The following is a 26,342-nucleotide window of genomic DNA, read 5'->3' on the forward strand; positions in this document are numbered from 1 at the left end:
CTGCGTAAAATTTATGTAGGTAGTTTAGATTGATTGTGAATATCTTAACAAACCCAACATCACAATGTTTGAAATGTTTTCTGTTTGTCGATGAAAATATAAAAGAGTTAATGAAATTTCTTTTACGCTAAAATTGTTTTGTTGGTAAGTAAATATTGCAGTAAATATCTTTTCAAAAAGATCAGAGAACTAACAGGGAAGTTTAGTGGCAAGGTGACAATATTAAAAAGTAAACATAAAGGATACCTTACAGAAGCTGCAGACATCAAAGAAAGATGGAAAGAGAAGCCCTTTACAGAAAGGACTCCAAAATTACCCCAGGACCCCAGCAACTATCCAGTAAGAAAGCACCAGGAGGAAATGAAATACCCATTGAGCTGCTCAAAGCCCTGGGAGAAAAGGCAGTTAAAATTTTATCAGCTCTATGTCAGCGAATTGGATCACAACTACATGGCCTATGGAATGGAAAAAATCAGTTTATATACCTTTATTGAAGAAAGGCGATGCAATAGAGTGCGAAAATTACAGAACTATAGCAGATTTCTCATGCAAGTAAAGTCTTACGTAAGATCATTCAGAAAAGACTGGAACCATTAATGAAGAGGGAAATGCCAGATGAACAGGTAGGATTTCGAAAAGGCAGAGGAACAAGAGATCAAATCGCCAATGTGAGATGGATAATAGAAAGAGTACAGGAATATCACAAGAATGTCTGCCTTTGTTTCCTTGACTATAGCAAGGCTTTTGACTCTGTAGATCATGTGAAACTGTGGAATGTGTTAAGAACAATGGGCGTCCCAGAGCATTTCATTTTCTTTCTGAGGAATCTTTATTATGAACAAGAAGCTACTGTCCGAACAGATCTTGGAGAAACTGAGTATTTCACAACAGGTAAAGGGATGCGACAAGGATGTATTTTATCTCCGTGCCTGTTTAACTTGTACAGCGAATACATTTAAGAATGGCAGGGCTGGAGGAGTCTTCAGTTGAAATTAAAATAGGTGGAAAAATATTAATAATTTTAGGTATGCATATGATACCACATTGCTAGCATAATGCAAAGAAGATTTGGAGGAACTTATTATGAAAGGTAAAGAAGAAAGTGCTAAATATGGTCTGAAACTTAACCTCAAAAAAACAAAAGTTATGGCAACATGTGAACTTAATGATTTTGAAGTAGATGGGGAGAAAATGGAAGCAGTTAACAATTTTGTGCTCCTAGGATCCCGAATTGATAAAGATGTTTATTGTACCGAAGAAGTTAGAAGAAGATTATTACTCGGAAAGAAAGCATTGACAAATTTAAGCAAGATCTTTAAAGATAAAGATATTAGCCTCGTAACAAAAATCTGAATCGTGAAAGCAATGGTATTCCCTTTGGTACTGTATGGATGTGAAAGTTGGACCCTGAGAAAGAGTGAAAGAAGGAAGATAGATGCATCTGAAGTATGGGTTTGCTAAGAATACCATGGACTGCAAAGCAAATCAATAAATCAGTGATAGAGAGAATAAAGCCAGATTGCTCTCTCGAAGCTATAATCATGAAGCAAAAATTGTCATACTTCGGACATATTATGCGAGAAAATGACAGTCTGGAGAAGATGATGCTTGCTAAAGTTGATGGAAGCAGGAGAAGTGGATGGAGTTAAAGAAGCAACTGGAGTGCGCTTGGAGGTTCTGAAAGACATAGTTCAGGGACAGATCTGAATGGAGAGTGTATGTTCGTGGAGTCGCCAGGAGTCGGAAACGACTCGATGGAACATAACACACAAATATTACAGTATCTAAATGTATGTTATTTTGTAACAAAAGGATTCCATGTTAACCACTGCAGAGACTTGAAGTGTCACTGCGAAATGACAGCTGTCGAATTTGAAATCAAAACCATGATATTGTTGACACAACTTTTTTTTTTGTTTCGTTCATATTTATTCTTTATTTGGTTTTATTTTTTGTTCTTGTATATCTGATTGTATACCAGATCTGTGTGTTTAACCGAGACGAATGCGAAGCATTGCGTTCAGGTTTCCATAATAACATATGATCAGCACGTGTATATCACTTGGTAGATGACAGAATGGAGTCTTTCTGCTGTCAGTAGTAAGGTTATAACATCGTGCAAAACGAAAAGAGAAATAGTTTAGTGGCAAGATGCTAGTTAATACTTTCGAATATTTTCTGCTGGATTCAAATTTACACCATGAATGGCTTTCAACAAATGAACTCATTATAAGAGAAGTAGAAATTAGAATCTAGGTGCAATGCCCATCTCTTTCACACACACACACACACACACACACACACACACACACACACACACACACACACACACACACACACACACACACACACACACACACACACACACACACACACACACACACACACACACACACACACACACGATTGGCCAGTTTATTATAGATATACCCTTGAATCCCTGTGATTCTCCAGAATGACTCCGATATGTTGAATTCGTCTTTTTCCAATACATTTGCTTTAAGTGAGTCATCGCCACCATATTTTTCCACTAAATATGCCGGATAATTCAAGTCCAGCGATTCGGGGTGGGGGGGGGGATCGTCGAGATGAACTGAATATAGTATTCCTGTTGCTATGGTATGTAATTCTACTGACAGGGACTATGATGTGTATTGGAAATGGCTAACACGAATGGGTGTACTATACAGTCATTATTCTGCTGGTATTAATGAGCCTGCAGAGTGCTATGAAAACACGTCCCATTACATCACTTAGTCATCACCAGTTTGTATTGTTGTGGATCCATGGCTTGCAGTAATCACCATAAAATAACATGATAAGATGGTAACAACATACATCCTTATGAAATAACAATAACTGCGATTCATCACTCCACCATCTGCTTTTTCTGGTCTTCACTGTCCACACTATGACAATCTTGTTGATCTTTCGTTTACTTCTCACATTGATCAATCATCTCTGCATAATCACTGTTTTTCATGGGTCGAAGCACTGTTGAACGTGACCTTCCTAGTAGTTCAGATGTTTTCAAGATAGTCTATCACCACCATCTCCCATTGCATATCACAGGGAACGATCCCCATTAATGATTGCAAGCACTCGAACATAGCTTTTTTCTCAGGGAGGCAATCTACTACCTATTTCTAGCTATTGCCTGCGTGTGTTGTATGAATATTCTTGCTACTTAAATCATTGTAATAAGAAGTGTGTCAGGTTTGGTACTGGAGTTGGATCCTTGAGTTTATAATAACAATTTTAGTATTTTTTGAAATAAATATTAATTTTCTATCTTCTAGAGTATTTATACACATTAAAAAACCTAAGCAGTAATGTTACAGTGATATGATTTGCATACTAAACACATTAAAACATTGATATCAGAAAACGAAGTAGATGAGCAGCTATGAGTGAGACTAGATTTGGAATGGTAAAATTTTGTCTTACGCATATACTTTGACCACAGTGGGGATATACACATTTTAATGTAATGCGCCTTATTGTACATTAATACCTAAGGTGTTTTTTTTTTTTTTTAGTATTGTTATTATTAACTGTCAGTTGTTGACTCTGTTTCACGGTTTTCTCTGTTTCATAGCATTCATGTAACTCGACATGGTTATCTAAACTGTAAAATGGTATTGTCACTTGAGTTTTAAAACTTCGAGAGAACTGAGAAATAAATAATAAAATAAAATAATAAATCAAATTAAAAGAAATAAGTAAAATTTTACTGAGGAATTCATTCTTAGTGGAATCTTTTTTTAGCACCTGTGTCCTTTGCATATTTAACGGTTCTATCAGTAGTTTCCAATAAGCGATTTATTCACTATATGGGAAAGAAAAACTTGAAGTTCGCCCATTTATATTCCCCGAAGGCAATCTTGGTACTGCTAAATTATTTTTCTTCCTTGTAAGAGTTGGCACAGATCGTAAAGCTTTGAGATTGCCAAGAATTTTTCTTTCTCTTTCTGTTAGTATGCCGTGCATTTAATTGCTGATTGGGCAAGTAAATTCTTTCTCAGTGACTTCCAATCGATCTCTAGAGCTTTTAATCTTAGCATGTAGGTCACGGCATAGAGGCATGTATTCGCCTCTGGCTTCAATTAGAGGTGACACGGATGGTAGAGCAGTCCCAGCAATTCACATATATAGAGGAGGTCATTGGAGTAAACTGAAATTTCTCCAATTCCGTATTAAAGAAAGAAAAAAACGTAGCTGTACCAAAGGTTTCCCTTTGTGGGTAGTGATTTATTCTTTTACTATCAGAGACCTCTACATTATTGAGTTAATTGTCATGCATTCTTAGCTTATACCAAATCAGCGAGTCCTTAAATATTATTCGGAATTATTAAGCATATATTGGAATGCATTTAAAACTTGAAATATTTAAAGATAAAGCTAAATTTAATGTAAGATTTAACAGTGCTAGACGTATCAGTTCAATCAAATATTGGATGCTTGTATGGAGTCTACTCAGCAATTGTCTTTTATTATTACTAACGGATATCAGTCGATTCTCATGGTTCAAGTCCCATACCATCGCGAAATTAGTTTGGCAATGCAGATTCAACTTTTTTCTTCCATAGTGCATTTTCGCGATACTTCACAGTTTTTATTAATATTTTGAGTGTTTTCTGATTGGAAGAAGGATGCACACTTAAAGTGTGCATCCGTTTTCCAATATTTTTTTCAAAAGATTTTTATCCTTCTTTGCAAGGCATTTCCGACTTTGCAGGGGAACAGGAATAAGATTATGTAAGAAAATATCTGGCATCTGCATCTAAGATAGGCTAGCTTAACGTTACTTGATAAAGACCAAGAACACCCCCCCCCCACTTCCTTGCCTCCATAGATAAGACCTGAAATCCACCATTTTTCCTAACCAACCGACGTGCCTTCTGATTATGTCAGTTCTTACTTATAACAATGGTATACCGAGTTTAACGCACGTTTTGCAAGAATCAAACCGGACCGAACCAACTCCACAGCATACTCTTTATAAGGAGTTATTTAGTTTTTAGTTTCTTGTACTTCTTATCATCTAATTTGTGGTAATCCTTTGAGTTTAATAAAATTATAACTAAAACCAAAATACTCTTGTCCGATAATCGGATAGCTTTACGATAACCCAGGCATCTTTTAGGAAAGTTAACAGGGGCGAATGCTAGTCTTGAAATTCACGCTTGCTCTTATTATCATTCAGGGAGCGAGAGGTGTGATTAATGTCTGATTAGCGGAATAATGAATTACTGACCATTTAAAACTATATATTTAGAAATTTATGTACATTTAATCATACAAATACAACATTTATTTTACAAATGATATTCTATCTTTTTCTATTTAGCTACTTGAATACAAATTCTACCCTACGGTTCTTCTTTGAACTGGTCAATAACATCGTCATAAAAAGTTGGTTGTAACTTACTTTTCCCAAGGAACACGCACACTTGTAAAGGCTGGCTGAAGCTCACTGGCTAGAGCTACGTTGACTGCGTATGGCCTGTGTTTAAGCAATAGAGTGAAACGACGTGCAATGGCTATGCGCGCGCATGAAAACACAATGCTGCTGCGAGGACCTGGACGCTCCTACAACCGAGCAAGCCAAGGTAGCTTTGACTAGACGAGCAAGCATCGGCCTTCGATACACAACGCAAAGCTCAATTATTGCCGCGCAAGCTTAAGACGTCTTCTGTCTACAAAAATAAAAGCCTAAATAAATGCACGCATTTATTAACAAATAAATATTACTTGTTTCTTATTATCTTATTATAAATATTTTATGTCCGTAGCAATTAATGAGCTTGCGCAGCAAGCATAGCAAGCATGGAGAATTCGCCCCTGAAAGTTGTCCTCTTTATATGACGTGGAATGAAAATTTCATTCATCGTATACTTCTAGTTTGCTTTAACATGATTAAAAATATGAAGCTTCATATCCTATTCTGCTTAAATGCATTACCTCATCAAGCACGAAACCCTTTGTGGGTACAAGCTCTTTCAAAGTAGTCTTATACACATGATGATACTTTTGTGTACTATAATTCAAATAAGAAGAATAACAACCTTCTCTCGAGGAATATTTAGAACGACTGCATACTAAAAACGTGTGTGAACTTAATAAGTTAACCGTGTGTTGTTTTGCATTAGTAAACACACAGTGCTTAGTCGCTATAACCACATCACTGATCTATTTACACCGAGTACCTCTATAAAATATTTTTTATGGCATTTTAGTGTGACTGTTTTGTCTTAAATTTTTTTTTCTTGGCTGCTTAGAACGTAAAAGGAATTCGATAGAGTGCTGTGTGGTAGTAGTAACCTTAGACCTTTTAAAAGATAGCTTCTTGTTGCAACCGCAAAAGACACTTGGCAGATCTCATACAGCTAACCGTGTTAAAGTGAAATATCTGTTTTGTTTTATGGTAGTTCGTTGCTTCTTCAAGATCTTGACATCGTTTCAAGATTCCGAGTTTCCATCTAATTCTCGTCCGTGCTTAAACGGCTTGAGGCTCCAAACTAGGGGATTGGGAAGCAAAATTGTAAATATTTTATGTCCGTAACTATGAGCGTTCACAATGCTGGTTTTCTTGTTTTGCGAGATAAAAAATCCGGTTTTCCGGGAATAAAGATCTTGCACTCCTGTCAGAGACGGCTGACTTACATTTAATTGAAAAGCCCTGGTGAAGGTTCCTTGCGTTATAGACAGGACTCAGGTCTTTCAGCTAGAATTTCGGAGGAAGATTTACGCGTGGCGTCAGCCAGTATATAGTATTTATATTTTTATCGGGTGCTCTGTTTTCCTCTCAAAAACTTGAAATCTGCATAGAATCAGTCTCCTAGTCTCAAATAATTAAAAACAAGAGAGAGAGAGAGAGAGAGAGAGAGAAGCTTTATAAACTCAATGAGCTATACTATACAACCTCATCCAAAGGAGGCTTTGACAAACATCCATGCCAGCAAACATCGGCCAACCAGGCCGCCATTATTGACAGAGTAATCATCACAATCACCATAGTAATATTTTTAATTTTTATTTAAATTTGTGAATTTGACTTATTCATATTTTTACAGATAGTTCCTAATTTACAACAATAACTGTGTACGGCGCCTGAAACATTTCCTTTTTCCTTTGTCTTTTTTCTCGTTTACGACTGTATAATATACTTTGAATCTGTTAATCACGTTTATGTGCGTTTTAATTTATATACATTATGATTCAAAGGGGAGAATTATTATGTTTCAAGAATGTTGGACAGTCCTCTTCTAAAGGTATATTTATAATTGAACTGTATAAAAAAATAGGTGAACTTGTGAATTTTACTTTGATCGTTTACTTGCCAGAAGTTATTAATATAGATATTTAGATGTTTATTTTTTGGGGAGAGGGATAGAATGTATTTTGTTTTCTTTGTCAATTACATCGATGAAAAGTTCTATCTATAGCACTGTGATTGGGATTGAAATTTAAAAAAAAAAATCAGAAACTTTGTTCTAAAGATACCAAACAGGGTGCTCTTTCATCTTCTTAAGGCTTCTCAATAAGACAGATATTAGTTTACCAGACGCTGACAAAATCATTTATCACCTAAATATATTCATGTAACATCTAAATTTGAACCTATGGCCTGAAGACTGTAGACAATTCACAGTAAAGTCATTACAATTCAAAATAAATTACAATTTATTGAACATTATTGGTAGAAAATTCAATCAAGAAGAATAAAACCGAAGGAGCATGTTTATTCTCGGCTATTCATTCAGTTTTACTCTCTTATTTGTTCATCCTGATTCTAGAATTAATGTTCTGTTATCACTTTCAGCAGTGGGAAATTATTTTGCGTAATTTTTGTTTCCCTTAACGGAGAATCAAAAAGTGCTTATAACGGATGATCCCCGACCTGTCAATTCTTATTATATTGGATAAGCTTATGAAATTTTTAATTTCTTACATGTCCCTCTCTTGCTTAGTAAACATCTAGTATTATTGCTAATTTTCGCTTTTCTTATTCCGTTATAATATTTATTATTACTCGTTTTATTTTCTTATTTAACTGTTTTTGTATTCTTTTTATTGGCAAGATAAGTGTGGATGACATGTAGGCAAATGAAAGTTGATCTCTTTTTTTCTTTTAATGAAAATTAAAAACCAATTGTCACTCTGTGATATTTTCCTACTTAGTATACAGCACTAGAACGAAAATCAAAGCTAACCATCTGGGCTGGCGGTTGTTTTATGCATAGGTGACATGGTTCCTTCATTCGTTTTTTTTTTCTCCTGTAAATCTAGTAAACCCAGAGTGCATGCTCAATAAACATGGCATATATTAGTCTTAGGACTTATTTGACTTTACTGTTATTCCAAAGAATGAAATACTTGTTCACTTATCAGTTTCTGGAGGACCAGTAATTTAGTCAACTTTTCTAGTTTAGAAAATTTAATCATGTGTGACAGATTCTAAAGATTGAATAAGATTTAATCAAGAACCGAAGGCACAAAACAAATGTTCTTCTTGATTCACACAAATGTTTTTATGAAACCCTTTTTTTATTTATTCAGATATATATTGGTATGCACTCTAATACAGGTTTTATTATAGTTTTGAAACTTATTTCTAGATTAAGACCCGTCAAACATCAGAGGGACGATTCTTTGTGTGATTTTAATTAAAAATAAACAAAACAAAAAAAAAACACACCCCATCGATATGGGTTCCGATCCTAATTTTTAACCCTATACGGAGATGTAAGAGTTCTAAGAAAGAAAACTAAAATGCCGCATTTAACATTTCTTCTGAAGGTTTGAAAGCAGGTCTTCTGAATCTAGAAATCTTTTAATAGTTCCTTAAAATGTCCTCTTTCTATCTGGCCGTAATAATGCTTACGTTTTTGACTGTGTTGTTATGGAGTTATTTCCATTCTAGCGTTCATTGTCCAAAATGAACGCATACGCAAATGCTTTCATGTGAGTGCAGGCTGAACAGGCTAAAGAATGAAGTCAGAGGTCTATTTTAAGGATAGAGATCTCCTCAATCAATCAAACGTCTAATCTGAATCCATGTCTTATTGGCCAAGCAGGAGTTTGCTTGGCCAATAAGATGATCGTTGAGCGCATATGGTCCGATTATTTGGATCCCAACAAATCCATATCATTCTAACAGTTAGCATCTCATCTGTTTCATGAGGATCTTCACTGATCCATTAATACAAGTATTATTCACTCCAAAGAGTAAATGCCATTTCGTCAGTAAAACGTTTAACGCGAGCTCATAATCTCCTTCCTGGTTGGCTTCCTGTAAATGATACAGGTGTTAAGTTATTTACGGGACTCACCAAGACGCAGATATCGTAATATTCTTCACTGTATACTGTAGTTCGACTTGGGGGATACCACACTCCTACCAGGCGTATCTCCCGGGTGGCTGATGAGGGAAACCCAAATGGGTTGCTCTGAATAAAGAATAAAGAGCCGTGGACCAAAGGAGACCAAAAGGACCATGTAGCAGAGCCATGGCAAGCTGGCTACATTATTATGCCAGTAACCTCTATGAGCAGGAGAAAGTCTACAAACCGAGATAGTGCTACTGAGTACGGGACAGCCTACGCCCCTACTCGAAGACCACATAGAGTAGGGGAGAAACCAGCAATGTGGTCAGCAAAGGACATGAAACACATAGCCGTCCTCAACATAAGATCATTATACCGACCTGGAAAATTGCAATTAGTCCAGGAAAATTTAAAGACTGAAATGGAGTATTGCAGATTTATAAGAGAAACATTGGTGCGGAGATGGATTCATGGATTTACCAGAAAGAAGACTATACTTCTCAGGAAGAAAAGATAACATACACAGAGAAGGAGTTGCATTACTAATCGAGAAGAAACTTACACACTCAGTAATTGAAATAAAACCAATGTCTCCTAGAATAATCACAGCCAAACTTCAAGCAAAAGAAAAAGGTCAAACAATTAAAATAATCCAAATATATGCACCACACAGTAACCATTCAGAGGAAGAAATATAAAATTTCTATGAAGAACTACAACAGGAAATAGATATTTCCAAAAATAGAGAACTCATGATAGTGATGGGAGATTTTAACGCTAAAGTAGGACAGTTCACCACTGACAAAAAATATGTGATGGGGAAATTTGGATACGGAGAGCTTAACGACAGAGGAGAACAATTACTCCACTTCTGTAAAGCAAACGATCTAATACTTTAAATACATTGTTCTATCAACGCCCTAATAATAAATATACATGGACATCTCCAGATAGTAATATAAAGAACTGCATAGACTATATCATCATAAACAAACAATGGAAAAGATCAGTAAATAATGTGCGAACATTAAGAAGCTTTGATTTCGACACTGACCACGAAATATTAACCGCCAAAGTGAAGATAAAATTCAGCAGGAAAAACAATATCAAAAAAGAAGAAAACATCAACCTATCAAAACTAAAAGATAGCTCAAGCAGAAGTCGATTTTTAGAACAGTTGTGCTTGAACTTAAAACCCTCCATCTTCCAGAACAGCGGAAAATACTGGGAAGAAGGAAAAGAAACGATGTTATCGATTGTAAAAGACACTCTAGGTACCAAACCCAAAATAAACAAACAGTGGATAATCCAAGAAATCTTAGCTACAATAGAAGAAAAAAAGAGAAGTCAAGCTACTTGTTAACCAACAAAACAACGAAGAGAATAGAGAAAAATACAGGGCAATAAAAAATAAAATTGATAACCTCCACAAAAAAAAGCCAAAGAAAAATGGTTACAAGAAAAAGCTAAGAAATGCCAAGAAGCATACCAACAAAACAACTTAAAAGTCATCCATGACACTATAAGAGAAATTACAAAAAAGGAAATCTCAGCAAAAGCAGTAACAATAATAAACAACAAGATGACTGAAACCGGAAATATTGAAGATATAAGAAACATCTGGTCAAACCATTTTAAGACTATCTTTCACCAAGGAAACAAAACTCCAATGCCAACAATAGAAGAAAATAACGACCACCCAAAAATTTTACAAGAAGAAAGATATGCAATAAAACAGATGAAAAACAATAAAGCATTAGGCATTGATACTATCCCTACTGAATGGTAGTCATATGGAGACAGCACATCAATAGAATATTTAACAGGCCTATTCAATAAAATACTGCAAACAAGGAGAGATCCCAGATGACTGGAAAGATCATTCCAATATAAAAGAAAGGAGACAAAAGAGACTGCATAAATTAAAGACCAATCAATTTACTCAATCAATCAATCAATCTCCCACATCTCTAACATATTCGTAAGAATCATACAAAATAGATTAAAACACACCTATGAAGAACTGACAGTCATAGAACAAGCTGGTTTCCGAGGAAACTGTTCAACAATAGACCAGATTTTCACATTGCACCAACTAGCAGAGTTCAGCTGGGAAGACCATAAAGAACCATATTGTTGTTTTGTGGACTCTAAACAATCTTTCGATGCCATCAATAGTGAAATCCTTCTTAAAGTTCTACTATAAAAAGCAATAGATAAATATATAATACCGTTTCTGATAAAATATTACTCTAAGACAAATGCGATCATTAAAAAGGACACACTCACAACAGAACCCATAAAGATCCAAAAAGGAGTAATGCAAAGATGCCCATTATTCCCATGCCTATTCAACATATATCTAGACCAGTATTTCCCAACGTTTTTTGGATCATGCTCCATCTCAACGCCTCAAAGATTTTGATGCCCCCCTCGCCAACAATGGTGAGTGTTTTGAGTATATCAGTGATGAGGTTATGAATGCAACATCATTTTCGAATTGCCCCCAAAATATTTAAATCCCCCCCCCGTGGGGCGTACGCTCCACACTGAGAAACACTGATCTAGATGAAGTTATGAAGAACACAATAGACGATGAGCCTGGAATCAATGTCAATGGCTTAAACGTAAATAATATCAAATATGCGGATGATCCCGTCCTTATTGCAAGAACGCAATAAGGAAAAGGAGAAGAGAGAGAGAGAGAACATAGTTCGATGCACATTACGAGCCAGCGTATATTTAACAGTGATTAACTTCATGCTCAGATAAAAACACCAGATAATCCAGTTGCAGACGGCGTACATCAATAAAAACTAGTTTGCATATTATGAACATTACGCTCTGGAAATCGTTGGTATTGCAATCTCCTAGCAACTTTCATGTTTAATATTATAAGAACGATAAATGAGGTGGATATCAGCTTAACTTCTTATTTGGACACTTATACTGTTTACGAGCTCTTAGAACTACATTACGTAACTTGACCACGATACATGGTCCATTTACGGTTATTTCACAATTCGGCTGCTGGTGCATCCCTTATTCTTCTATCAACGGGGTAGATACTGTATGGAATCGAATCCTTATTGATACACTTTTGCTTAAAATGATTCATAGACTCACTCTCAAATTTCACATGTTCCTCCTCGGCTCCGTGTATGTATTCCTATGTCATCCATGCCATCCACTAAAGGTTGGAAACTTGTGGAAAACTAGTGTGAGATTTCCATTGAAACTTACCCGATTACTTATTCCGTTCCTGAACCAAAAGACGAATTCTTTTGATTCGGAATACAGGATAATAATAATAACTGACACTATTGTATATTTTGGGGAAGAAACATTTGCACAAGGTAAACGAATATTCAGAATGCTGGATCTGTGCAAATTTTGAAAAAAACAAACAAAATAACTCTGTAGAACGGCTAGTTTTATCAGATAATCAAAGATCACATCATTTTTGATAATAAAACTGCTATTGCTATTTTGTAAAATCAAAATAAAGTGATGAAATTCAAAACTCCTTCGAAAGTGTAGGAAAATAAATTTTTTTTTCTAACAAAACGTGGTTTGTTCTTTTCTGAAAAAGCAATATCCAAAATACTACTACTAATAATTTATTCCTCGATATTCGAAACCACTCCATTCTCTTCGCCTCTTTTGTTCCCGTGATATATGAAACGTTTCATATATTTATCAGTTGATATTTTTTTCTAGGACAGTGATAGCTAACCTTTGGCACGCAAAACGATGTGTTGGCAAACCGCTGAAAAACAAAACAAAACTAAATTTTTTCCTATAACAAACTTATTTATTTGGAAGAAGAACCAATGTACCCATTTAAATTTTGTTTTGTAAACAAAAGTTTGGCACAGAGACACCATACAGCGAAGTCCAAATTAATTTTTTTTTGTTTATTTCTCATGATACAGTAAGTCAAGAGAGGAAAAGGAAGACAATACAATCTTTAATTAAAAAAAAAAAAAAAAACTTAACACACTAAAAATTATCACTATTTAAGCAGAATCTCTATGAGCCAGAATATCCATCATGAGAGGTCCGTTCAAGGCCGCATTTTAGTTTACTTCTCATTAAGCTTATTCACTGCACTCTCACTAATGTCTCAAACAATACGTTGTACGTATCTGCCACTCTCCATGCAAAAAGAAAAAGAAAAGGAAAAAAAAGTACTTTGAATTTTCTAATCATCTCCTTGTACTCCCTACAGGATTAGCTGTTGTCTCCCCTCCATGTTTTACCAATTTGAAAATCCCTCCAGCATCTATCTGGCAATTATCTTTCAGCAACTTATAACGTTTCACTCATCATTTGTTCAATCCGTCAAACTCTGCCAATTATACGCTCTCAATCTATTCTCATAGCCGACACTTCGCAGTTCCGATATCATTTTGACTGCCTGCAAGGTTTCTCATCCTCTTCGAAATCCACGTGACCAGATATTAGCACAATAGTGTAGGTGTGATCAGATCAGAGACTTATACAGCAGAACTACCAGATTTTTTTCTTTGTTTATTTCAGCTATCATCTGGGTTGTCTTCAGTGGCTTTAAAGTGTTTCGTCCTTAAACTATGTTATCCTCTAACGTCCCAAGATTCTTAGCAGTCTCTACTTCCTTCAGTATACTGCAGTTGCCCATCCACGATACTCATGTTCTATAAACAGACCACCCAGTCACGAATGAGATTATCATAAAATAATAATAATAATAATAATAATAATAATAATAATAATAATAATAATAATAATAATCAGTAGGTAATAAAATTAGTACCTCAAGCTTAGCTACATTAAACCGTTCTCACTCATTCACTCATCTTTTCAGCCTATTCAAATCCTCAAGAAAAGTCATAATATATCAGTATAATTCCTAATAAAACCCCTCAGTTTTGCATTATGAGTATCTGAAATTAAATTAGTATGGCTCTCAGTACGGAGTACTGTAAAACTCTTTAATCTCTCTGTAATCTCTGAAATATCTGTAAAACTTGCCATGCGACAATATGTCAAATACTTTTATCAAATCTAAAAACAAAACCACTCTATATGCATATTTCGTCAACCACTTTTGTTACTTATAATAAAATCTGAGCATGTTATTACAATAAGACTGTCCTTTAACAAATCCATGTTTACCTCCATAAATGATTTTCCTGCCTTCTACTCAATTCTGTGCATGCGCAGTTGCCAACCTTTAAAATTTTAACCACCAGTGAAGAAATGCAAAGTGCTCTATAATGTGATGTTTACATTTTGCTACCACCAATTTATTCTCTTTCCCATTCTCAAGGACTCTTTCAGTGAACAATATTCAGAGTGGCAAAATCAGCTCCTTAGCAATTCTCTAAAACCACTTGCAGAAATCTCATTTCGCCATACCTTGCTCTCTGTTTGCATTGCTTTATTCTAGGACTTAATAAAAAAAGTCTCTAAGGAATGAAACTAATAATCCACCACGTCATCTGTATTGGCCACCCCACCAACTTCTCCATGCAGTAAGATTACTACAATCATTTCTCCTTCGACACAACAAAATCATACACTATGTACAGAAGCTATTGGTAAGGAAAATCATATGCCCAAACCTCTCTCTCTCTCTGAAGCTTACCTCACAAACTAAATTTTATGTATACTCTATCAAGAACTCTGCTCCTAATTACATATCTTACAGTTTAGAAAATGAGGTGCTGATAACAGGTTTCCCGATATTTCAAAACAAAACAAAATAACACAACCACAAAAATTCAATTAATGAAATATTATTCATGGTATTACGAGTGTGGTCTGAAAAGTTCTCGGCCTAACAATGAAAAAACGAATTTATAATTTAAAAATTATTTTTATATTTCAACATTATCTCCCTTAAGACTAATACATTTATTCCAGCGATGCTCCAGCGCCATTATCATGCCCCTGTAGTGGTTCACAGTAAGATCTGCAAAATACCCCTCTATAGCTGCAATCCCCTCTTGATTCGAAGAAAAACGCTGACCAGCAAGGAAGAGTTTTAGTTTTGGGAAGAGACAGAAGTCAGAGGGAGCCAAATCTGGAGAATAGGGTGGATGTTCCAACAATTCATAGTGCAGATCCCTTAAATTTCCCATTGCCAAAACACCTTTGTGGCCAGGTGCATTGTCCTGATGAAAGATGATTTTTTCTTCTGCAAACCAGGTCATTACTCACGAATTTTTTCGTCTAGTCTGTTGAAAAGATCGGAATAACATTCCCCGGTTATTGTTTTACCCTTTTCAAGATAATTAATAAACACAATGCCTTTAACATCCCAAAACACCAATGCCATGACCTTTTCTGCTAATGGAACCGACTTTGTCTTCTTTGGCGCTGAACAACCGGCTTCTGTCCACTGTTTTGACTACTGTTTGGATTCTGGTGTGTAATAGTGTATCCAAGTCTCATTCATAGTAATAAATCGACGCACAAAATCTGTTTTATTCTTGTTAAAACGCTCCAAGTACTGTTCAGAGATTTTCATTCGAGTGCATTTTTGATCTGCTGTGAGCGCGGCACCCATCTTTCGCAAAGCTTTTTCATTTACAATTCTTCATGCAAAATATATCTTACACGTTCTTTTAAAATGGTAGTCTCAGCAATTTCACGCACTTCGATTCGCCGTTCATCCAATAACATATCGTGCACTTGATCAATGATTTCGGTGTTGTTACACATTTTGGACGTTCTTCACGTGATCATCTTCAAGGCTGGTGCGGCCACTTTAAACTCAGCAGTCCATTTCTTAATTGCCGGAAACAAAGGAGACGAGTGCCCATAAGCTTTTATGAACTTCGAATGAATTTCTTTTGGCGTTAAACTCTTCTTTTAAAAATAATTTTATAACCGCACGACTCAATTTTATCGATTTCAAGGGATACAGACTTGAAAATCTGTTGTAAATTACCGACCGATTAGCATATCAGGAATCATTGTCAAGGTCTTAGAGAAATTAGTCAAGAAAAGAATACAGGATTGGATAGATGAAAATGGGATATTGTATGGGGGACAACATGGTTTTGTGAAGGGTAGATCATGCATCAGTAACTTGCTCACGTTTTATAACAAAGTGACGGCTGAACTGGATAGGGGTAATGGGTTTACAGTAATACTACTGGACCTTGCCAAGGCTTTTGATAGGATACCACATAGAACCCTAATCAGTAAACTGGAGCAGATGGGGATAGATATAGGGTTGGTGAGATGGATAGGAGCGTGGTTGAAGGAAAGATACCAGAGAGTGGTTTATTCAGGAGTGGAGTCTAAAAGACGGCTTGTGACTAGTGGAGTGCCACAGGGCTCTGTTCTTGGACCACTGCTTTTCAATTTGTTCATCAATGATATAGGAAAGGATTTGAGAGGAAGTGGTCACTTGTTTGCTGATGATGCAAAGTTGGGTAGAGCAATTATGAGTGCACAGGATGTCAAAATTTTACAGGATGATTTGGATAGTTTGGAGGACTGGGCTAGGAAAAGTTGGTGGATAGGGAATTGAAGTTTAGTGGGCACATTGCAAAAGTGACTAAAACAGCTCACCAAATCACTTGGCTTCTGAAAAATACTTTAATATGCAGAGACAAACAAGTTGTTGTTCCTCTGTATTGAGCCTTGATAAGACCCCATCTGGACTACTGTGCCCAGTTATGGGCACCAGGGTTTCTTCGTGATGGGGAGGAAGTGGAGAGGATCCAGAGACGAGTGACCAAGATGACAGCAGGTCTGTGGAATGAACCTTATGAGAATAGGTTGAAGATTTGTTTGTTGCAGAAATTGGTCGATAGGCGAAGGAGGGGTGATATGATTGAGACATTCAAATTACTGAAGGGTTTCTATAAGATTGATCCAGAAGATATTTTTGAAAATATGACTGGTGGTGGGAGGACTAGGGGCCATGAATGGAAGCTGGGCAAGGGAGTGGTTGACGAGGGTGTTAAAGCTAGGTTTTTTACTTGGAGAGTAGTGAATGAGTGGAATAAGCTTCCAGAGTCTGTTGTGGGTGCTACGACCGTGAATGAGTTCAAGGCAAGGTATGATAGATACTGTGTGAATGTCGAATAGTTGTTCTTGACATGATGTTAGGGCCTCCCTTGGATGAGTCTGTCGACTCCTTGGAGTTGCCCGGAACAATATAATAATAATAATAATAATAATAATAATAATAATAATAATAATAATAATAATGTAGTTTGTTTTAGAATGACTTGCAATTTTACATGGACGATTATGACAGATGTACCAACTTACAAAAAAAAAAAAAAATCGTGCCTATAGTGTTGCTATCTATGGTCGAAACGGAGAATTTTCAAGACCACCCTCGTACGTAAGCATCTTAGTTTCTTTAGTTGACTTCCTCTGTGATGGCCAAAGGTCAGTATTTCATAGTATCTGATGAGTCGGTAGGTCACTGAAGCTCCGGCGATTATTCTGAAACAATTTTGTGCAGTAAGTCAATGTATCCTTCGTCGTCTGTGGAAGAATGCTCAACAGATCCACATTCAGTTGTAAAAACGAAAACAGTCACATTTGTGGAAGAGGTTTCGCTCTTCCTAAATAAGTATGATATAGGTTCCTTTGTACACAAATTTCCTGATAAAAACCTACGCACCACTGATCCAAATATAAACATTCCCCACAAAACACATTACGAGATTAACCTTCTGGATATATCGTAGGTCACCTTCCTGAGCAAATTCCTGAATTCGCCTAACCAGCATCACTCTTAATTTGGATCCTGCACACTAAAACTTATGAAGATCTTCAATTCTAACATGGTTGTCGTATCCCTGAGTTATGTAGTTGCCTAAACCTCACCTCCTTTATTATGTGTAAAGTAACCTTCCAGCTAGGGCCTGATTTAAGGTTGTTGTGGAGACTCCTCTGAGTAAATTTTAAGTTAACTATACCAAGGAGGAGGAGGCCCGGTAATGTGAGGCCTAAGCTGTAGCTTATCTAACCTATGCGTAAATCTGGCCCTGCTTCCGGAACACGGACTCAAGATGACAACTGCTACAGCAGCATCCATGTTATACAAACTAGTTAGACATTCCAGGAACCAACTTACATTTATCCTATCAAAATTTTGCTCCTCACATTCCTCTCTGATGTGTTTCTCCTCGATCATGATCTATATTTGCATTTGATCTATCTTGTCTCATCCAGATTTTCTTGGTTTTAACTTTACTAAGAACATATCTTGCTCTGAACATATCTTAAAGGCAAATATTTCTAAGCCAGTAATAACTTTACTGTTCTCCGCTGTTCCAGACTTCCTAAATTACAGCAACTAGTTGTTGGTCCTTTTTTGCAACTTTTTGATAGTTGTCTGCTCAGAGAATTCTGCGAAATGTTTGAATATAGATTATTGTACCCTTTGTCATATTGATCATCATGAAAGGTCAAAAATACATTTTAATACAGATTTTTTAAAATTCACCCAGAGTACACTGCAATTAAAAATTCTCGGAAAAGGTGTATTTTTACAGTATGTTTTGATGCTATTATTATTGCGTATGTCCTCCCCAACTCCTAGTAATACTGTTTAAAAATATCTGAGGAGTCTGCTGCTTTATTACAAGATACAGTACGTTTGTAATGTCTTTATTTCACGAAAGAAGTTGCATCAAGCAAAATAGAAACATGAAAGTTACATAAAAAGTTTTTTATTATTTTTAAATGAGGAAAGCAACGAAGTAAAAAAGACACATTCCACATATTGCATTTTTAAGATAATGTATAGGACAAAAAAAAGTCTGCTGATAAACAAGATTATTTGGAACCAAGCATTTGTCTGATGAGACATTCACTAAATTAAATATTAATCTAATATAGCGTTAAACATGCATTTAAATTTATACAAGTCAAGTATTGTCGATAAAATGACAAGAAACATACGAGATTTAAATTGGTCAAACCAATAAGTCAAGTATTAAGCTAATGTGGATACTGTACATATTTCTGTGTGTGTGTGTGTGTGTGTGTGTGTGTGTGTGTGTGTGTGTGTGTGTGTGTGTGTGTGTCACACACACACACACACACAGTATAAAAATACATTAAAAAATCTTTGATTACAGTATAAAAATATCCTATTACAGATTATAGGCAGTTTAAGCAGATCTGCCAATGTTTTGTTTTATAAACATATTCTTTGCTCTTTATTTAAGATTTGTCTACATGATTGATTTTTTAAGAGAGTTCCCATAGCTCATTCGATAACAACAATGCCATTTAGTTGAAAAGATGCAAACTTCGATCCTGTGTAGGATGTCAAGAATCTTTATAAGGTCATTTCATCTGAAGGTGATTTAACCAGTCCCATACGGAGGTCACCGGATTTTTATTTCTCCCAGAAAGAGTCATTTTTTGTTTCGTAAGACGGACAAACTGATCAGAAAATTAAAGGCAACTGACAGGCATAGTAGACTATATGGATAGGGTAAAATACACTATCAGAGCAACACTTAGGTTATTAATATGTATATTTTCTTTAATCAAAACTGCACAGATTAGAGATGTCATTTAAAATGCAGTCTTATTTTAACAATTGTTATAATTTTATTCATTTTTTCTCTACAGACCGTTCGACATGGATTTCCATACCAACCAACTGCAGTGGGATTTGATCCTGTTCAGCGTCTGTTAGCTATTGGAACAAGGGGTGGTTATATGAGAATGTATCCTTTCTTTCAAAATTGAAACACAGAATAAATTTGGAATTTTGTGGTATCTGAGGTAAGAATATAGGTTTAGACAAATTGCAAGACGCATTTTTGTTCTTTCAATTCATTAATGATAAACTGCCGTTGATTAACAAGAGAGGTTTCATAAAAGCTTTCTTGCTTTAAGAACTAAAAAGTAAGATCATACTGACATTTTTGACTAATAGGACTGAAGAAACAGCACAGAAGTCTGAAAAACGGGAGAACCAGGTACGTTATGAATACAATCTTATTTCAACACCAAAAATCGTACATTCAACGCATGACCATTTTAGTGAGATGGATGGAACTGTTAAGGTCAAGTTTTCAGTGATAAGCGAAATGGGCCCATCTTTCGTGGAATATTTTGAAGCGATTTACCAAACCACAATTTTCTAGGAACTGCAAAATCGTACACATTTATTGGAATCAATAGGACAGACGTATATAATCATTATTGCCGACTCTGGGGTCCTGGCGCCCCGATGCAATTTTAAGTCGAGCGCCTAAAGTAACACTAATATTAAAATATGTTTTTATTTTTTCTACTCACTTCTGCACACCCCTGAAGAACACATTCCGATGTGATGCATCGCCTTCTTACCGTGTTAAGCCGGCACTGATAGTCATTTTGTAAATTTTAATTTATAAATTAGGTCTTTATAGTTCAATAAGTATCTTCATTATTAGATAAAAATTAGTTGGAATGAAAGTGATACTTGAATGGGTGACGTCATTAAATTTTCTTCAGCTTCTAATTTCTGAACCTATCGAATCACAAACCATGATATTTTAGGCTTCAAGGAAAAAAATCTCTGAAGAAAGCTTTAGAATGTAAAAAGAAACATGGAGGCATTTTTTTTTTTTAAATTATAGAACTTTAGTTTGTTTCTAGTATATTTTAGCTAGCTTCTGATAGTTGGCCAAAAATTTAATGATGCATTAAACATTTTGAGAAAATGGTAGTCTGTTCTTAAAAGGAATACTTTTTATTCAATTACGTTTCGGATCATAAATTTTATTTATTCTATCCACTTAGAGTATAAACAAAACAGTTCCATTTTTCTCTGCTGTTTTAGCCAAAAACGAACTTTTTTGTGGAATCATTTCGCACAGAACAATTTAAATGCAGTTTTTTTTTTTTTTTTTTAATAAAAGAAAAAAAATCAATGCGTATTCTAGTCATGAGTCATCCTAGTCGAGACATCCAAGAATCATCTATGGATAACTCAAGTGAGGAAGAACACGATGCCCCTGAGATCTTACAAGGTGATGTGGGAAATGAAGAATGGAAAGGCCCCAGGAGAAGATGGAATTATGGTAGACTTCTCAAAACCGGGAGGAAGCCCTGTCATCAACAGCTGACTAAACTCTTTAATAAATGCCTAAACAGAGAAAAATTCCAAGAAATTGGAACAATTCACTTCTAATATTAATTTTTAAAAAGGGCAATAAAGAAGAAATTAAAAACTACAGACCTATAAGTCTACTCCCCACCATATATAAAGTCTTAACAAAAATTATAAATAATATAATAAAATCTAAACTAGAGGGAATGCAATCCTGTGAATAAGCTGGATTTAGAAAGAATTACAATACTTTGGACCATATTCACACATTAAGATAGCTCATTGAAAAATCAACTGAATAAATAAACCCTTATGTCTGGCCTATATAGACTATGAAAAAGCATTTGATTCAGTTAAAACATCTGCAACACTAAAAGCACTTGAAACCCAGGGAACTGAGAAACCATATATTGAAACATTAAAACACATTTACAATAATGCAACTTCTGTAATTAAATTATATAAAAACAGTGAAAAGTTACCAATACAAAACGGCATCACCATATCTCCCAAATTATTTACAGCTGCACACTAGAAGAAGTCTTTAGAGGCCTTGATTTGGAAACAAAAGGAATAAACATAAATGGAGAAAGGCTGCATCATCTGAAATTTGCAGATGATATTGTCCTAATAGCAGATAATCTTGAAGATCTGGAAGAATGGCTAAATCATATAAATGAAGCCTCCACAGTAATTGGATTAAAAATAAATAGAGAAAAAACAAAAATAATGATGAATAAATACATAAACCATAGAACTGTCCAAGTTCTATGGTTTATGTTTTATTCTGTGAAACCATGAAATAGAACAAGTTACTTCATGTGTATATTTAGGCCAACTGTTATCCTTTGAGGATTGCCAAAGAAAAGAGATTGAACAAAAAATTCACCTTGGATGGGTGGCTTATGGGAAAATGAGAGACATATTCAGAAGTGACATCCCTATGAGTCTAAAAAGGAAAGCTTTCGACCAGTACATACTTCATGTCCTAACATATGGAGGAGGAACATGGACTTTAACAGAAGCCCTAAACAAAAAGCTGAGAACAACACACAACATTGCCTAGAGAGAAGTATGCAAAAAATAACATTAAGCGATATGAAAACAAATATCTGGATAAGATTTCAAACAGGTGTCATGGATATTGTAAAATACATTAAACAGGCTAAGTGGAGATGGGCTGGCCATATTGCCAGATGCAGTGACGGGAGATGAACTAGAAAATCAACACAGTGGAGACCAATGGATGGAGCAAGACAAAGAGAAAGACTGAGAAGGCGGACAGATGAAGTGGAACAAATTGCAGGAGTGAGATGGATGGGAGAGGTAGAAAACCGAGTGGTCTGAAAAATCATGGGGAGACCTTCATCCAGCAGTGGACAGAGCCAAAAGGTTGAAGAAGAAGAAGAAGCTATCCTGATCTTTTATGTTTTGTATATTCCATGTATTTAGTATTTAGGATTGACTATCACAATTGTGTTGTTGTTATGTGCCAAATCATTTCAGAATCTTGGTGATCTTGTGAACAAAAGCTCTCCATCTCACTCAGTCTCTTGTCTTTTCTTTCAGCAGTTGTAAATTAAAGTTGGTAAGTTCCTCTATGTAGTCCACCCAACTCTTTTGCAGGCTTCCTCTTCTCATGTCCTCAATCTTCCCCAACATAACTGCCTTTTCCAGTGATTCATCTGCGCATAATATGCCCAAAGTACATTAACTTATGTGTAGCAATCATCGCCTCCAAGGAGCAAGCATTCTGTCTTTATACTCTCTAAAATCTTCTTATTAGTCATTCATTTTTTCAGTTCATGGGATTCTTAATAGTCTCCTACACTCTCATAATTCAAAGGCATCAATTTGCTTCCTGTCTTTCTTCTTAATGGTCCAACTTCCACGTCCATAGATCGCTACTAGAAATATCATTGTTTTGACAATTTTAACTTTTGCAGACTTGCCTTCATGACTTTTGTCATTTTGACATAGCTTTTCTTCCCATGTCTGTCCTACTCTCACTTTCATCTGCACAATGACAATCATTTCTTATTCTGGACTCCAGTAAATCCTAACTTTCAACAACCTCTGTTTTATTTCCCTCAATCATAAATTCATCTAAATTGCCAGAATCTATCACTTTTGTTTTGCTGATTTTTAAATTAAGCTCGGATTTATATTGTTATGACGATCAATAGAGTTCTTAATTTTTACTAGAATATATGGAATTTATACTAAATTTTCTACCTCTTTTTAACAGAATTTAACTAGTTTAATTTAAGGGATATTACATCCCATATTGTTTCTTAGCCGAATAAGAAACTCAAAAGAGTTTCATGCCGAATATAGAAATTATATAAAGTTTGGCAATTCCAAGCGTAAGCAAATACCTGGATAGCAGCAACTGACCCTTAAGGTAGTGCAAGCTGAGGCAACTCATAGCAAAGGTAGTGATCGGAACTTGCTCCACCTTTGCTACGAATTGCCTCAGCTTGCACTACCTGGATAGCAGCAACTGACCTTAAGGGTCAGTTGCTGCTATCCAGGTATTTGCTTACGCTTGGAATCCCCGAACTTTATATAATTTCTATATTCGGCATGAAACTCTTTTGAGTTTCTTATTCGGCTAAGAAATAATATGGGATGTAATATCCCTTAACTTAAACAAGTTATATGTCACCAAATTGAAGCCTTTGGCTCTTCATATATTTAATAATTTAATTAGTTTAAATGATGTATTATTGGGATCAGCAGCATAATGCAAATTTTTGTTTTTAACTCCTACTCAAGAAAGATTGTAAGCATGTAGTATATTAGTACCATAGGTGGGATGTTTTTGTTTTTGTTGTTGTTTATTTGTTTTGTTGGTGTTCTTTTTTCGGAAGCTTCAGCGGTAATTTCACTACAATGAAGCTAAAATAGTCGTGTTGCCTTATACTGAGAATGAAGAGCCTAACAGTCTTGTATTCATTTTATAATCACTTGCGGTAACGTATTGATGACATTAAGCTTGTTTTTAATGTGTTATCCTTCTCCCTCCTCAGATTTTAGACACATATTGATATTCAGTTCTGTGGATTCTGTTCTGTCATAACTAGAATCTACATAGTTGTAGCATCGCACTGATGTGATCATCAGCTTGTGGAGAGCTCCTGAAAAGATTAGTAGTATTTTGTGTTGTCATTGGCAATTTTACTAGAATTTTACGTAGTATTGTTTGCTTTTTGTTTCTTGGTGTGTCTGTGCGATTTTTGTGTGTTTTCTGTGTTATTTTAATTATTACTTTTAAGATAAGATAGCGTACATATGGCACCGATAAAAAAAATGGCGGCCAGGTCGCCGTGTTTAAGAGTTTTGATGTAAACTGCAATGTGCTGTCTGTGAGATGTATGCTTTACGAAGAGCGGTGGGAGTCTGGTTAGATGGTGATAGTGGAGTTAATATGTGCAGAAAGTGTAAAGAGAATGAGGATCTCAAGCGTGTTTTGGGTGGCGAGAGTGATATCGTTAACGATAGTCAGAATGTAGAAAATGGCAGTGATAGAGAATTGCGAGGTAGTGCCAGATAGGTGTGAGAGCGTCGTTGAAAGTGTAAATGAAGGTAGAAATATAGAACAAAATGATGATTTGATTGATAATGAAAATGGGGAGGTAAATGCAAGTAGCGAAATCGCACGTTTGAGCAGAGCGACATACAGAGCAAAAAGGCAACTGGAGCGTATGGAAAAATGTGTGATGAACGTATCGACTAATAAACGGCGAAAGTCTGTTACGAAAAATAATAGAATGTTCGTGAACGTCAATAAAATGAAGGAGTGAGTGCTGTATGGGGATTCGCTATTAAGAGGTGCGATAGTTGATAGTTTGACAAAATCGTACCAGCCGGGTGCGAACATAAAGGATGTCAGCAAATCTATTCGAGTGCAAAAACAGAGGGTGAAAGAGATGATAATCGTGGCAGGAGCAAATGATTTGAAAGAAGACAAAATGGAAATGATAGAGGATGTGAGGGAATTACTTGAGGTAGCAAAAGAGAAGAGCGAGAGAGTTAGGATGGTGAGTATTATTCCACGGTATGACAGTGAAGTGTTTAGAAGAAGGGCCATAATTGCCAATGACTTTATGCGTGGGTTATGCATGGAGAGTGGTGTGGAATTTGTGGATGTGTGGAGTGAGTTCGATGGGCGAAAAGATTTATATAAGATGGATGGGTTACATTTGAATGGATTTGGTGTACGGAGGCTTGAAAAAGTGTTGATGAATGAAGTGGAAGTGGATGTACATACTCAGGGAAACTAGATTTATTAAGGGGGGGGTAGATATGCAGACTTTTGGAAGGCAGTTGAGTGTATGAATGAGTATAATATGCCCGAACGAGTACGAAGGACAACAAATCAGAATGGGATAGTTAGTATAAGGCATCAAAATAGGGATGGGACTAATGAGCTTCTGCAATTCATGTGCACTAATGCCAGGAGTATTAGGAACAAGAAGGAAGAGTTTTTCGCCTTTGTTGGCACTTCCATGCCACAGGTGGTTGGTATTAGTGAAACATGGCTGACAGAAGATGATAAAGCTAGTGGGATTGAATGCAACGGGTATAGCCTGTTCAGGAGTGACAGGGAGAATAAAAAGGGGGAGGAGTGTTATTGATGATAGCTGATGAGTTGTAGCCAAGGAGTATAGAAGTTGAACTGCAGGATAGAGAAAAGAGCACATTTGAGGCTGTTTGGTGTGAGATTGAGAACAAAATATACAATTTTGTGCAGAACAAAATATACAATTGGGTGCTGCTATAGACCAGGTGATGGAATAGATGGTGGGGTACTGGGGAATGTGGGTACTTAGTACTAAGCTGGTAATGGGCTGTTACTTCCTTAATAACAACCCTTTATCAACTTTAATGTCTCAATCACGTTCCCTTTCTTCCTCCTATTTAGACAGCTTTTCAAA

The 26,342-nt window shown here is 35.8% G+C and overlaps 1 protein-coding gene across 1 annotated transcript in view; it reads left to right on the top strand.

Annotated features, from left to right (window-relative positions):
- Positions 1-26,342, top strand: part of LOC150095920 (syntaxin-binding protein 5-like) — a 549,764-nt gene that overhangs the window by 68,053 nt on the left and 455,369 nt on the right. The window contains exon 2 of the mRNA XM_090409567.1: positions 19,932-20,029. Coding sequence (XP_090265693.1) covers positions 19,932-20,029 — 98 coding nt within the window. The remainder of the gene's footprint in view (positions 1-19,931; positions 20,030-26,342) is intronic.

The sequence above is a fragment of the Typopeltis vanoorti genome, chromosome 19, assembly GCF_054136105.1.
Source record: "Typopeltis vanoorti isolate ZY-2024b chromosome 19, IOZ_Tvanoo_1.0, whole genome shotgun sequence".
In the NCBI taxonomy this organism is placed as follows: domain Eukaryota; kingdom Metazoa; phylum Arthropoda; class Arachnida; order Uropygi; family Thelyphonidae; genus Typopeltis; species Typopeltis vanoorti.